This window comes from Hyphopichia burtonii, assembly GCF_001661395.1.
Source record: "Hyphopichia burtonii NRRL Y-1933 unplaced genomic scaffold HYPBUscaffold_1, whole genome shotgun sequence".
Classification (NCBI taxonomy): Eukaryota; Fungi; Ascomycota; class Pichiomycetes; order Serinales; family Debaryomycetaceae; genus Hyphopichia; species Hyphopichia burtonii.
The window spans coordinates 2,227,642-2,241,594 of NW_017963728.1; the positions used below are offsets into that span (position 1 = coordinate 2,227,642).

A 13,953-nucleotide genomic window follows, 5' to 3' on the forward strand; every position below is an offset into this window, starting at 1 on the left:
TATATTCCCTTTCCTTTGTAATGTCAGGTTCTGCATTTTTTTGTTTGCTTCGGAGAGTACTATTGAAGTACATAACTTACACTGATTTTTTGAGAATAATGTAGAAAGTTGTTCAATATCTTTAAAAAATGCGTTGCGCACATCGATCTTTGATCATTTGTTTTTTATGATACAGAAAGGCATTCATATAAAGCTTATTTAACAATCAAAACGACCAATTCGATTGATATGGAGCTCAAAGAACACCCACTTTCTTCGGGTAACATGCTTCAGTTTTTTTTTTTTTTTTTTTTTCGCAGCCAATAAATTTCACAGAGTTAGAAAACCTGGAACCTCCTTCCTCCTCCCCGAAGATCTCTCGAGATAATTACTAATTACTATCTTTAACCAAACGAAATTGCTTTGAGGTGATTAAATTTGTGTTGTCGAACGTTCCGAAGGCAAGCATACTTTATTGTAGCTAACACGCTAAAAGAAGACAACAATTTTATGGGGATTAAGAAGAGAGGTAATTTAGCTGAAATCATTGTTTTCTTTACTGGATTGTAGGCACCAAAAACGGCAAAGAATCTGAAAGATAAGCCAATATAAGAAAAAATCTTACAAAAGTTAGTCGAAAAGGCTGTACGGACGGGCAGCACTGCATCCCAAGAAAGACTTGAAAGCTTTGAGAAATACTAAAACGAAAATTTGAGTGAAATTATGAAACGACCAAAATCAGAAATAGCAATATCAGGTCTCTCGTATTGGCATTCATGATAAGGAGCTGCAAGTTATTATACCAATTTAGAAGATTGATGTTGAATTGTCGCGTCCATTTCAGGAAAGAGCGCTTGTAACAAAAAAAAAAAAAGATGCAAAAAACAGCTAAGATAACTATTCAAATATTGCCAAATGATTATTGATACTTTTTGGAGGAAAAGTCTATATAAGAAAGTGAGTCCTGCTCCCAGTTAGCCAAAATTTTTAAAAACTATATCAATACAAAAAACTACAAACTCAAAAATCAAAATGGCTGCTTCTCAATCTAACACTCAATCTAACCAAGGTTCTAAACCAGAAACTCAAGACAACAAAGCTTACGTTAGTCATGGTGCTGTTATCTACAGCACCTGTACTATTGTTTAAATGGTGTCACTTTCCCTCGTGATGAACAATAAGTAGCATCTTAAGTTCATCGCTTTTTTTTTTTTTTTTTTTTTTTTTTTTTTTTTTTTTTTTTTTTTTTTTTTTGCTATCTTTTTCCTTTCTGTTGTTGCAACATACTTCGGTATGTTTTTATATAATTTGTTTTTAATAAAATGACTTTTAAAAAAATATTCTGTAGAATAGAAGGGTAGCTGACATGCGGGACTACTTTATTTGTGCTTCACTTTTATTGTCAAGAGTTGGAAAAAATTATATTCTCTTTCGTTTTGGGTCCCTACATTCTTGATATATACTCAAAGGAATCATTTTTGAAGAAGTCCAAAAACTCGGTTTAAGTTTATCTTTCTCAAACTATTCACTCCATCTTGTTCGTTGAAACTCTCGCTGGACTTTGTACTTGTACCCCCCTCCCCGAAAAGTGTGTACTCATTGCTTCAGGAAAATATTAAAGAAGACTCAGCACAAGGGGTATCTATTGGACTTACTCGAGCAAAAACTTTGGATTTGATGAGATGTATGGTTCAATTTTATTAGCTTTTTTTTTCCTATTTTTGTTTTATACATAAAACGTTCTATAGTTACAAGATCAAACAACCCCCCTTTTTCCTTAAAATAAAGAAGATCAATCATTCTTATGACCTAACTGAAGTCCAGGGAGGTTGAAATAATGCAATTTCGAAGTGGACCGTACTCAATAGGGACGCCCCCCTCTGATACTTTGTGTCAAATTTTTTAAATGTTAAATTAAAGCCTCAATTTACAAAGTGTCAAGTACATCAAATATGGGGAGCTATATAAAAGGCAATTTTGAAATCAAATACGCTGTAAATTCAAAAAGTTTTTTTTTCACCTATACTTTTATATATTTGATCTAAATACTAACTATATAGAGATAAAGAGAGTAGATAGAGATATATAAAAGGGGTGCATAGTGGAAAATTTGAAATATTTAAATTGGTTTATGTATTGAAACAAACACTATTCTAAAATTACAAGAAAATGAATATCCAGAAATTTTCAAATTTTGTAAAATGGGCGTGTGGTCTAGTGGTATGATTCTCGCTTTGGGCGACTGTTCAGTACACTGAACGGAACATCACTAAGCATGCGAGAGGCCCTGGGTTCAATTCCCAGCTCGCCCCTTTTATTTTTAATTTTTTTTCACCCCCTGTACCTTATTGCCTTTCTAATTAGTACAAATTATGACATAATCTACTCAGTAACAATAAAAAGAATAAGGATCAACCTTTGAAAACGCGTAATGAGTTGGAATTGAACGGAAGAAACCTAAAAGGTAACAAGTTTCAACAGACAAACAAGTTAGTCAATTAACAAAGACAAGGGTTGAAATTCGCCTTACGGGAGGATCAAAAATCGGAGAATATTCTTTAATAGGCTATCACAAAGTTGGTCTACAAGTGCCCTCATTATAGAATCCCCCACGAAGTAACTCCACAAACTTTAGTATAGTTATCCGGAGTAAGAAGTCGTTCACGGCAGAATTATAGAAATCAATTGTCGGAGAGATTGATTTATTAACACGAAACGGTCGGACAATGTCGCATTTTCCTGAGCTTTTCTTTTTTTTTATCTCTTCATCTGGAGCTTTTTTCTCTTTTGCAATTATTGGAGCTGTCGGCTGAAACGTCATATTGTGCTCTGTCAAACCAAACCAGGAAATATCTCATTGGAAATAGATGATGCCATAAGTTGTAGCACAATAAGTATAATGAAATCATCCATTTCGAAGAATTGTAACCGGATTATTCTTACAAAAAGAAAAGCAATGTACTGTATACAATCTTTTCTTTTTTATAAATTTTTTTTTTTTTTTTGTTAGTGTTGTGCGATGATTGCAAATAAAGTAGGCTATTCCTATATACTAGAACCCGCCAAAAAGAGAACGTAGTAACTATTTCGAAATCTTATCAAGGGGTTTCTTTTTCTCGACTAGAAAAGGGTATAAATACGGCAGAATGTCTTCCACTTTAACTTGAGCAAGGAGTAGAATTATAAGATACATACACACAAATCAATAAAATGACTGTCGACGAAAACACTCCAGCTGCCACTTCATACTGCAACAAGGACATTGGTAATTTACCAGCTCAATTCCCAAGTTTATCTCCAAATATTTTGGATTTATTCTTATTAACTGGTAAATCTGCTGTTATCACTGGTGGTGCTCGTGGTATTGGTTATGTTATTAGTGAAGCTTACTGTCAAGCAGGTTTAAAAAACTTAGCTATTATTGATTACGCTGCTAATGTTTTAAATATTGAAAAATTACAAGCTCAATTCCCTAAAACTAACATTACTTATAATCATTGTGATGTTCGTAAATCTGATGAAGTTGCTAAAGTTATTGGTGAAATTCATCAAAATTTTGGTGAAATCGATATTTTTGTTGCCAATGCTGGTATTGCTTGGACTGATGGTCCTTTAATTGACCAAGACAATGATGACCTGTGGCATAACGTTGTTAATGTTGATTTAAACGGGGTTTATTATTGTGCTAAAAATATTGGTCGTATTTTCAGAGATCAAGGTAAAGGTTCTTTGGTTATGACTGCTTCAATGTCTGCTCATATCGTTAACGTTCCTCAATTGCAAGCTGCTTATAATGCTGCCAAGGCTGGTGTTTTACACTTGGGTAAATCCTTAGCCGTTGAATGGGCTCCTTTTGCTAGAGTCAACACTGTTAGTCCTGGTTATATTGCAACCGAATTATCAGACTTTATCCCTGAAGATCAAAAGAACAAATGGTATTCCATCACTCCTAAAGGTCGTCAAGGTTTACCAAGAGAATTATGTGGTGCTTACTTGTACTTAGCCTCCGACGCTGCTACTTTTGTCACTGGGGCTGACTTGAGAGTCGATGGTGGTTACTGTGCCGTCTAATCCTATCATATTCTTTTATTGTTTATTGTTTCTATACTATTGTAATTATCTTTTTTTTAATTATTTCTTTTTTAAATCGTGGAATCAGCATCCCTTTATAGAGCTTTATAGACCCACAATGAATATAATAAACTATATAAGATGAATATGAGTAGTAAATTGCAAAATCAAATCATAATGAGCGTCACACGTCCACTGTCTTCTTTTTTTTTTTTTTACATTTTTCTTCCTCAATGCGTCCCGGCAAGGTACGGGTGTGATGGGCTCCATCCTCGGATGCGAAATCGATCTGATTGGCCCGCCCGCGCACGACCACCTGCTCGACAAATTAAATTGCGTTAATTTCACCATTACTAACCCAGTTCTCTTTATATGGGGTAAAACCAGAAGGGGATGTACGGAGGTACTTCCGAGAGGATCCCGCAAATTTACGGGTATTCTGACTGGCTACATTGTTTCCTGAGAAAGGTTAAGCGGTATTTTTCATCTTCCCTTATTGCTCATATAAATATATATATATATTCAATTGAAGTTATATATCAGAGTAATTGAGCCTTTGATACCTCGCTACTGTTAACTGACTGCGAAGCTCTTCAAATTTTCTGTTTGGCTTCAACTTGGATTTTTTTTTTCGTGTTTTTTTTATTTTTTTTTTTGGTGTAATTTGTTTTATTCCTTCGTTCATTCGTCGGTACACCACCTTATTCTCCTCTCCTTCTCACTAGTAATTTTTTTCCTTTCCTCTTTGAAAGAATCTGTTGATACTCTTCTTTTCTTGAAGCTCAACTTGATAATTAGTTATGTTATCTACTAAATTGAGAAATTTGACTTCGGTGGCCCGTTGTTCAAAAGCCAATTTTTCAACCTCATCGGTTGTTAAACAAGTTATTGGTAATGATGTTAAAGGTGATACTTTTAATGCTGCCAAATATATGGGTCAAAAATATCATGTAATTGATCATGAATATGATTGTGTTGTTGTTGGTGCCGGTGGTGCCGGTTTAAGAGCAGCCTTTGGTTTAGCAGAAGCTGGATATAAAACTGCTTGTATTTCAAAATTATTCCCAACTAGATCTCATACCGTGGCTGCTCAAGGTGGTATCAATGCTGCTTTAGGAAATATGCATAAAGATGATTGGCATTGGCATATGTATGATACTGTTAAAGGTTCCGATTGGTTAGGTGATCAAGATGCTATTCATTATATGACTAAAGAAGCCCCAGCTTCAATTTACGAATTAGAAAATTATGGGGTTCCATTTTCAAGAAATGAAGAAGGTCGTATATATCAAAGAGCTTTTGGTGGTCAATCAAAAGAATATGGTAAAGGTGGTCAAGCTTATAGAACTTGTGCAGTTGCTGATAGAACTGGTCATGCTTTATTACATTCTTTATATGGTCAATCTTTAAGACATGATACTCATTTTTTCATTGAATTTTTTGCAATGGATTTATTAATGCAAGATGGTGCTTGTGTTGGTGTGGTTGCTTACAATGAAGAAGATGGTACTTTACATAGATTTAGATCTCATAAAACCGTTATTGCTACTGGTGGTTATGGTCGTGCTTATTTCTCCTGTACTTCTGCTCATACTTGTACTGGTGATGGTTATGCAATGGTTAGTCGTGCTGGTTTACCTTTAGAAGATTTGGAATTCGTTCAATTCCATCCTTCTGGTATTTATGGTTCTGGTTGTTTAATTACTGAAGGTGCTAGAGGTGAAGGTGGTTTCTTGGTTAATTCTGAAGGTGAACGTTTTATGGAACGTTATGCTCCAAGTGCTAAAGATTTAGCTTCTAGAGATGTTGTTAGTCGTGCTATTACTATGGAAATTAATGAAGGTAGAGGTGTTGGTCCATTAAAAGATCACATGTATTTACAATTAAGTCATATTCCTGCTTCTGTTTTAAAGGAAAGATTACCAGGTATTTCTGAAACTGCTCACATTTTCGCTGGGGTTGATGTTACAAAAGAACCAATTCCAATTTTACCAACTGTTCATTATAATATGGGTGGTATTCCAACCAAATGGAATGGTGAAGTTGTTAAACAAAATGAAAAGGGTGAAGATGAAGTTGTTCCAGGTTTATTGGCTTGTGGTGAAGCTGCTTGTGCTTCAGTTCATGGTGCCAATAGATTAGGTGCCAACTCTTTATTAGATTTGGTTGTTTTCGGTAGAGCTGTTAGTCATACCATTAGAGATTCTTTAACTCCTGGTACTCCATTACCACCAGCTCCAAAAGATTTAGGTTATGAATCAATTGAAAACTTACATAACTTAAGAACTGCTAATGGTACTAAGTCCACTGCTGATATTAGAAATGATATGCAAAGAACTATGCAAAAAGGTTGTGCAGTTTTCAGATTACAAGATACTTTAGATGAATGTGTTGAAAACATCAATAAAGTTGATGAATCATTCAAACATGTTAAAACCACTGATAGATCAATGATTTGGAATTCTGATTTAGTTGAAACTTTAGAATTACAAAACTTACTTACTTGTGCTACTCAAACCGCTGCTTCTGCCGCTGCTAGAAAAGAATCAAGAGGTGCTCATGCAAGAGATGATTACCAAGAAAGAGATGATGTTAACTGGAGAAAACACACTTTATCTTACCAAGATTCTTTCGGTGCCCCAGTTAAATTAGCTTACAGAGATGTCATTGCTACTACTTTAGATGAAAGTGATTGTAAACCAGTTCCTCCAGCTAAACGTGTTTATTAATCTCCTCTTCTGTTTTCTGCAAGGAGTCATTATGTTAGCATGTAATCAATTGAATAAAAATTTCTCTTAATTTTCAAGATAACCATCTTAATTATCAAGTTATTTATTTTATTCTTTTATTCCCTTTTAAACTATTCAATAACTCTATTTCTATTTAGTTTTTATTACTGTATCCCTCCCAACTTGTTAAATTGGGGCTTTTCTTATTTATTTAAATACAAAATCATTATAAAGTTCTTCTTCGCCAACTCGTAATACTTAGATCTTCACCAATACCAAACTCCATCGCCAATGGTTTCCGATGGTGAAGCTTCGAATCTTCTAGCAACAGCTTTGAAGTCTTAGACACCGGTCGTGCACCAATTCCTACCACTATACGTCATACAAAAAAATATAATATAGGGGATAATACATTTAATAGCAAGCTTAAAGCATTGCTAAATAACACGAAATCTTATAAGATTATTTGCTGCCAATAAATTATTGTGATTCTTATGACATAAAAGCTATTCCATGTTGAGGATCAACCCTAAAAGGAATCCAAAGATGTAATTATACCGGCTCTCGGAGTCCGATTGATATAGCAAGGTTAAGTAGATATTTCATGCGCACGGAACAATTGTAAGACATGCTTCCCTAATCAGCCACTCACTAATTTTACAACCTAAAATACTATATAAATTAAAGCAATTCTTGGAAATTTCAATTCTTTTTAAATATTTGAAAGTATTATCTTTTAACCATTCTATCTTTTATAACATTTGCATCTAAGGAAATATGCCAGAAGTACAATCTATAATTAATCCAAAAGTCGGTCCATTACCAAGACCAACCCCACCTACCAAAACCAATGTGATGGACTTGTTTTCATTAAGAGGTAAAGTTGCCTCAGTCACTGGGTCTTCCAGTGGGATTGGTTTTGCAGTGGCTGAAGCCTATGCCCAATCTGGTGCAGACGTTGCCATTTGGTACAATTCCCATCCAGCAGAGGAAAAAGCCGAGTACTTATCCAAGGAGTATAATGTCAAGGCCAGAGCTTATAAATGTAACGTTTCTGATCCAAATGATGTTGAGCGAGTCATTTACCAAATTGAAAAAGATTTTGGTACCATTGACATTTTTGTTGCAAATGCTGGTGTCCCTTGGACTGAAGGTGAATGTATTGATGTTAAAGGTTGGGATAGTTGGAAAAAAGTTATTGATTGTGATTTAAACGGGGTTTACTATTGTGCTAAACCAGTTGGTCAAATCTTTAAGAGAAAGGGTAAAGGTTCTTTGATTATAACTGCCTCAATGTCTGGTCATATAGTCAACGTTCCTCAATTGCAAGCTCCTTATAATGCAGCCAAAGCCGCCTGTATTCATTTGGCCAAATCCTTGGCTGTTGAATGGGCTCCTTTTGCTAGAGTCAACACTGTCAGTCCTGGTTATATTGCAACTGAATTATCCGATTTTGTTCCAGAAGATCAAAAAAATAAATGGTACCAATTAATTCCTTTAGGTAGAGAAGGTGAAACTAAAGAATTGGTTGGTGCTTACTTATACTTTGCATCAGATGCATCTTCTTACACTACCGGTACTGACCTTTTGGTTGATGGTGGATACTGTGCTCCATAATCAAATCACTTTTTTTTTTAAAAAAAAATTTTACATTTTTAGTTCGTTCTTGTCTATATATACTTCATATTTAGATTTATTTAGTTAATGCATCGGTTCCTTTTATATTGTGTTTTCTTTGCGTAATCCTCTTTCGTCACGGCCCAATGATATTGGGTCCATCTTCGGTCCATTCCCCCACGACATCCCCTATCCCAAACTTTAAACCTCTGACCCCCACCCTCTCTCCGCGTTTGGGATTCCTAGAGTCAGCCTTTTACTTTCCCGATCTATACTACGGAAAGGAAAGGCAATATCTGGGGACTAACAATGAATCAAATTGTAATGGTTATTTAAACCAAACGAAATTCCTAAACCTTGTGAAAACCCATCAAAGGACAAAAAAAAATATTTAAAAATGCCTGAAGTACAATCATTTATCAATCCAGCCGTTGGTCCATTACCAAGGCCAGGTCCTCCCAAAAAAAACCATGTCTTTGACTTGTTCTCATTGAAAGGCAAGGTTGCCTCAGTCACTGGATCTTCCAGTGGGATTGGTTTTGCCGTGGCTGAAGCCTATGCACAAGCAGGTGCAGACGTTGCAATTTGGTACAATTCCCATCCAGCAGAAGAAAAAGCTGAGGCCTTATCCAAAGAATACAACGTCAAGGTCAGAGCTTACAAATGCAATATCAATGAACCCGATGAGGTTGAACGGGTCATTTCTCAGATCGAGAAGGATTTTGGGTCAATTGATATATTTGTTGCAAATGCCGGTATTCCTTGGACCGAAGGTGAATGCATCGAAGTCAAAGGCTGGGATAGTTGGAAAAAAATTATCGATTTAGACTTACATGGAGTTTACTATTGTGCTAAAACTGTAGGTCGAATCTTTAAGAAAAATGGTAAAGGTTCTTTGATTATAACTGCCTCAATGTCTGGTCATATAGTTAACGTTCCTCAATTACAAACTCCTTACAATACTGCTAAATCAGCTTGCATCCATCTAGCAAAGTCCTTGGCTATTGAATGGGCTCCTTTTGCTAGAGTCAATGCCATCAGCCCTGGTTATATTAAAACAGAAATTGGTAATTTTGTTCCCCGAGAACAGAAAGAAAGATGGTGGCAGTTGACCCCTCTAGGACGAGAAGCAGAAGTTCAAGAATTGGTTGGTGCTTATTTGTATTTGGCTTCTGACGCTTCCACTTTCACCACCGGTACATCCATCTTGGTGGACGGTGGATACTGTGCTCCATAATACTTGTAGTAATTAATATACATATCAATTGCAACCATCGGTTGATTCTCGTAATGAAAGTACTTAGTTTGAAGTAACTGCGTTCAAAAATACTATCGCGCGAGTTGTACGGAGTTTTTTTGTCTAGCTTTGTCCTCCCCTTTTTGTTGGTGAATTTTCTTTTTCGTTTCTAGTTAACAAGATAGTTAACACGCTATAAGGAATTTTCAAGTAATTACTTGCTGGATTAACCATGGATCAAGATGATTTGACTGCATCACATTGGGATGATGTAATATCACCCAATAAACCTGCATTCACCAATTTGACGTCGTCGTATTTGCCTAGTTTTAATAATGAATTTAACGAGTTATCTATTGATGATAGAAATGCAGAAGACCAAGAAGAAGAACAAGACAAACAAAGTCAAGATGGAGAAAGGAATCAGGCAGAAGAGTACGATCCCGAGCAAGATCAATTGAATGATTTGCGTAAAGAAGAAAGAAAAGAACATAAACAAAATTTAATAACTGAATTAACCAATGGATCAGAAGAAAACGAATTAGAGAATTCATTTATAGCATCACCCAAGAAAGTGAATGTAAATGATTCACTTTTCAATGATAAAGACAGCCCGATAAAGATCAATAATGATGATAATAAGAATATCGAAGAATTACAAGGATCACCAAAGAGGGCAAATCAATTGAAGAACGGGAAATTTAAAGTACCTAGAATCAGACGATATAATTCCAAAACCGTTAGTAAACATTTAAATGAAAATAACATAGAGCCACCGTTATCAGCAGGACCGTTAGGGAATAATGAGACTGAAGATGATTCGATATCAAATGATAAATCATCAGTAAGATCGAATACTAAAGCTGATCAATTAGTTCATGAAGCAAATGCACCATTGTATGATGTGCCACAAATATCCGACGAGGAGAGATTGAAAAACTTATCAAAACCCAAAAAGATTGAAAATACGGTAAGTAAAGAGACCAATGAAGAAAAGGAAGGAAGTAAATTTAATCCTCTAATTGAAATATCCGTTGGCGATCCAATGAAAGTTGGCGATATCACCACTGCTCATATCGTGTACTCAATTAAGATTCGAATCAAGAATTCTAATGATGAAAGATGGAAAAAATTTGATAAAGATGAAATATTAGTAACTAGAAGATATAAAGATTTCAGATGGATATACCATCAATTACAAAATAACCACCCTGGTAAGATTATTCCACCACCACCGGCCAAACAAACATACATAGGAAGATTTAACGAAAATTTCATTGAGAATAGAAGACTATCCTTAGAAAAAATGTTAAATAAGATTGCTAATATTGAAAAATTATACTATGATGATGATTTCATGATGTTTTTAACGTCTGAAGATTTTATCAATGAAAGTAAAGAACGAGAAAGATTAAGTGGACTGGGGGCATCAATGCAAAATAATGAGTTTTTAGATAATGATGGTGATTCTAATAAGAATGGTAATGAAGATATAGTTGTGGCACCAATAGTTGGAAATGGTGGGAATAGTGGAGGAGGATTCATGAGTTCATTTTTTTCAATGTCTAATAAAATCAATGAACCTGATGAATATTTTACTAATAAAAAAACATATATTGAAGATATGGAATACAATTTGAAGAATTTTTATAAAAGTTTAGAATTAATTGGTAATCAAAGATTAGAAATGATTGGAGTAATTGATGAAATATCAATAACAATTGAAGAATTATCAACTTTCGAAATTAGTAAAATTACCAGTGAATTATTAAATTCATTTAGCGAAGTTCAAATAAAATTAAAAGAAAATTTAGATCGAATTAATTTACAAGATCAATTGACTTTGGGCTTTACAATTGAAGAATACTTGAGAATTATCGGATCCATTAAATTTACATTTGAAACTAGACTGAAAATTCACCAACAATACTATAATTTCCAAACTGAATTAAATAAAAAACAAAGTCAATTAGATAAATTGAATAAAAAATATAAATCTTCAATTGATAAAATAAATCAATTATCGTTTGAAGTTGATAAGTTAAAACAAAAGACTTCAATTTATGAAAAAAATTTTAATAACATAAGTGAAACGATCAAAGAAGAATTAGAAAATTTCGAAATCGAAAGAATCGACGACTTCAGAAATAGCGTCGAAATATTCATTGAAAGCTCAATCGAAGCCCAAAAGGAAGCAATTGAATTATGGGAAACCTTTTATGAACGCCAAAATTTAGCAGCTGCTTAAATGAAACCTCCGCACACCAGAAACCTCCGTACATAGTTTTCAAATGAATCTTTCTTTGTCCTTTCCGTGAAGCTCCGCAACATTCCCTCCGCTTTGCTCCGTGCACCTCTACCTTACCAAGTATTACAGGATAACTTACAGTACATAGGATGACTCACTTTATAGTCTAATAAAGCTACTAAAGACAAATGGCTACCTTAGCATAGTGACATTTCGTGATGAGCCATGACTCAAGGACTCGGTTACTAACGGTAATGGATAAGGCGCACATGGCAGAAAACAATACGAAAAAATAGTAACTAATTGATTTGAAAACGTAGTAACCGTAATAACAGAGTCAACTCAACTATGATTCTACTTGCTTTGATTTCTCCAGGTGATATCGTCGACCCGAGAGCAACTTGTCCATTAACCTGGCAATACAAGTCAACCGATAAGTAAAAGCCACCTATCATTTAAGCATTAAAGTGTAAGAGCATATATCGGTAAGGAACATTTGAGGGGATTCACCGTAGTTAGTGCCGCATACATTTTATTATTCTTATTTTTTTTTTTTTAGATCAATGATTCACTAGGGTTTTTAATATTCAATTATTTCAATAATTTCAATCAATTTTATTAGTTTATATATATATATATTGTGCCATTGGCCTGCTTTTCTGTTTCTTTTTGTCTAGATTATTGTAATCTGTATGTATGTTTGGACCATTGCAGCCGCTCTAGAATGAATAGTCAAGTGCATTTGAATCCTACAAGATTGTCTATACTCTCTATTCCAAGATCCAAGTATTGGGTTTTTTTAAGCCCTATATTGCAAATGCTTCACCATGAAGCTGATCAGGATGCTGAAGAGGATTCTGACAGTGAGAGTGAAAGTGAAAGTGAGAGTGATGATGATGAAGAGGATCAGGTTGAGTCATCCAAGGATGACTCGATTGATGAACAGCCATCTCCGTTTCCAACCCAAAGAAGATCATCCAAGGATCTTTTGAATCATAAAGCAATTGATAACTCGAGCAAAGTTACTAGTGAAGATTCACAATCGTCACCATTTTCAAGTCCCTCTACTGAAAGTGATGATTCAGAAATTGATGACGACAATCACTTTTTTCATATCGGATTTACTCCTATTGAATGTACCATCATATGCTCAACTTGTATTATGAATGAGTATTTTATTGATGCTTTAAAGATATGTCAGTCTCTTGAATACGATGATGTTAAACTTATTAAAGAATCGTTTATTAGTTTACAAATCGATAGTGATGGTAGTTTTAATCATAGTTTAAGGATATTGGAATTGACAAGACCCTTAAGTGAAAATAACATTCCATTATTTTTTATTTCAAGTCACTATTGTGATATTGTTTTAATCCCGGTTAATTTTAAAGAAAAAGTTATTCATATATTGACTCAAAAAAATTTTGAGTTTTCTGAAAATTCAAATAGTTATATTTCAAATATCCCCGATATAAATTTGACCGACCAATTGGTTAGTCCAATCAATAAGGATTTAGAATCGTCTATCTTTAAAAGTTTCCATGATTGTCATATAAAGCCAGTCGTTAACTCAAAAATAAATCTATTATTGACTGGAGCGAGAACCGGTGAATCAATTAATACCATTAATAAAACTATAAAAATCTTATCAACCAATTCAATCCCTGATTACTTCATTGTTACCAGAACTTCGATCAATAAGATCTCTTTGGTTTTACCAAAATCTAAAAAGACTCGTAAGGCTTTAGGTTTTGATTCTTCAAATTTAATTGGATCAACCCAAGATATTATTATACCTATATCAATTGACTTGGCGAAGTTACCTCTTGATTCAACCGGTATAGTTGCTGGTTTGGCAAGTAAAATTATCAATAATTTTCCCCAAGATTTACAATTTGAAATGAATTACTTATCAATGGCAAGATCTGGTATCTTGATGATACCAAAGGAAAATTTATCCGTTATCAAAAGAATCTTAAACGATATCAATTATGATAATCTCGACAATGTGGGGGCATCTTGTTCCAGTTTACAAGATGATATCAATTCTTTGAAAGTTTAGTTTTCGCATC

At 34.3% G+C, this 13,953-nt stretch overlaps 6 protein-coding genes and 1 non-coding gene across 7 annotated transcripts; all 7 read left to right on the forward strand.

Moving 5' to 3' along the window:
* The first annotated feature begins 2,182 nt into the window (after window positions 1-2,182).
* On the forward strand, window positions 2,183-2,291 carry HYPBUDRAFT_t13. The gene has a single exon. It is a non-coding gene; the product is annotated as a tRNA-Pro (tRNA).
* An 898-nt stretch (window positions 2,292-3,189) lies between these two features.
* On the forward strand, window positions 3,190-4,050 carry HYPBUDRAFT_4210 (NAD(P)-binding protein; the record flags this gene model as incomplete). The annotated part of the gene is made up of 1 exon (XM_020223410.1): window positions 3,190-4,050. One exon carries the CDS (start codon window positions 3,190-3,192, stop codon window positions 4,048-4,050), a length of 861 nt encoding a protein of 286 aa, XP_020079392.1.
* A 728-nt stretch (window positions 4,051-4,778) lies between these two features.
* On the forward strand, window positions 4,779-6,952 carry SDH12 (Sdh12p). The gene has a single exon (XM_020220628.1). The coding sequence runs from the start codon at window positions 4,851-4,853 to the stop codon at window positions 6,777-6,779; it is 1,929 nt and encodes a 642-aa protein (XP_020079393.1). The 5' UTR covers window positions 4,779-4,850; the 3' UTR covers window positions 6,780-6,952.
* A 340-nt stretch (window positions 6,953-7,292) lies between these two features.
* Window positions 7,293-8,495, forward strand: HYPBUDRAFT_151696 (SDR family oxidoreductase). The gene has a single exon (XM_020220629.1). It carries the CDS (start codon window positions 7,557-7,559, stop codon window positions 8,394-8,396), a length of 840 nt encoding a protein of 279 aa, XP_020079394.1. The 5' UTR covers window positions 7,293-7,556; the 3' UTR covers window positions 8,397-8,495.
* Window positions 8,496-8,793: 298 nt separating this feature from the next.
* On the forward strand, window positions 8,794-9,633 carry HYPBUDRAFT_146678 (SDR family oxidoreductase; the record flags this gene model as incomplete). The annotated part of the gene is made up of 1 exon (XM_020219984.1): window positions 8,794-9,633. One exon carries the CDS (start codon window positions 8,794-8,796, stop codon window positions 9,631-9,633), a length of 840 nt encoding a protein of 279 aa, XP_020079395.1.
* Window positions 9,634-9,865: 232 nt separating this feature from the next.
* On the forward strand, window positions 9,866-11,881 carry HYPBUDRAFT_101969 (sorting nexin 1; the record flags this gene model as incomplete). The annotated part of the gene is made up of 1 exon (XM_020218166.1): window positions 9,866-11,881. The coding sequence occupies one exon, from the start codon at window positions 9,866-9,868 to the stop codon at window positions 11,879-11,881; it is 2,016 nt and encodes a 671-aa protein (XP_020079396.1).
* Window positions 11,882-12,605: 724 nt separating this feature from the next.
* Window positions 12,606-13,877, forward strand: HYPBUDRAFT_93850 (uncharacterized protein; the record flags this gene model as incomplete). The annotated part of the gene is made up of 1 exon (XM_020223915.1): window positions 12,606-13,877. A coding segment is annotated over one exon (1,272 nt), but the record flags the coding sequence as incomplete, so codon positions are not given.
* Between the last annotated feature and the right edge of the window lie 76 nt (window positions 13,878-13,953).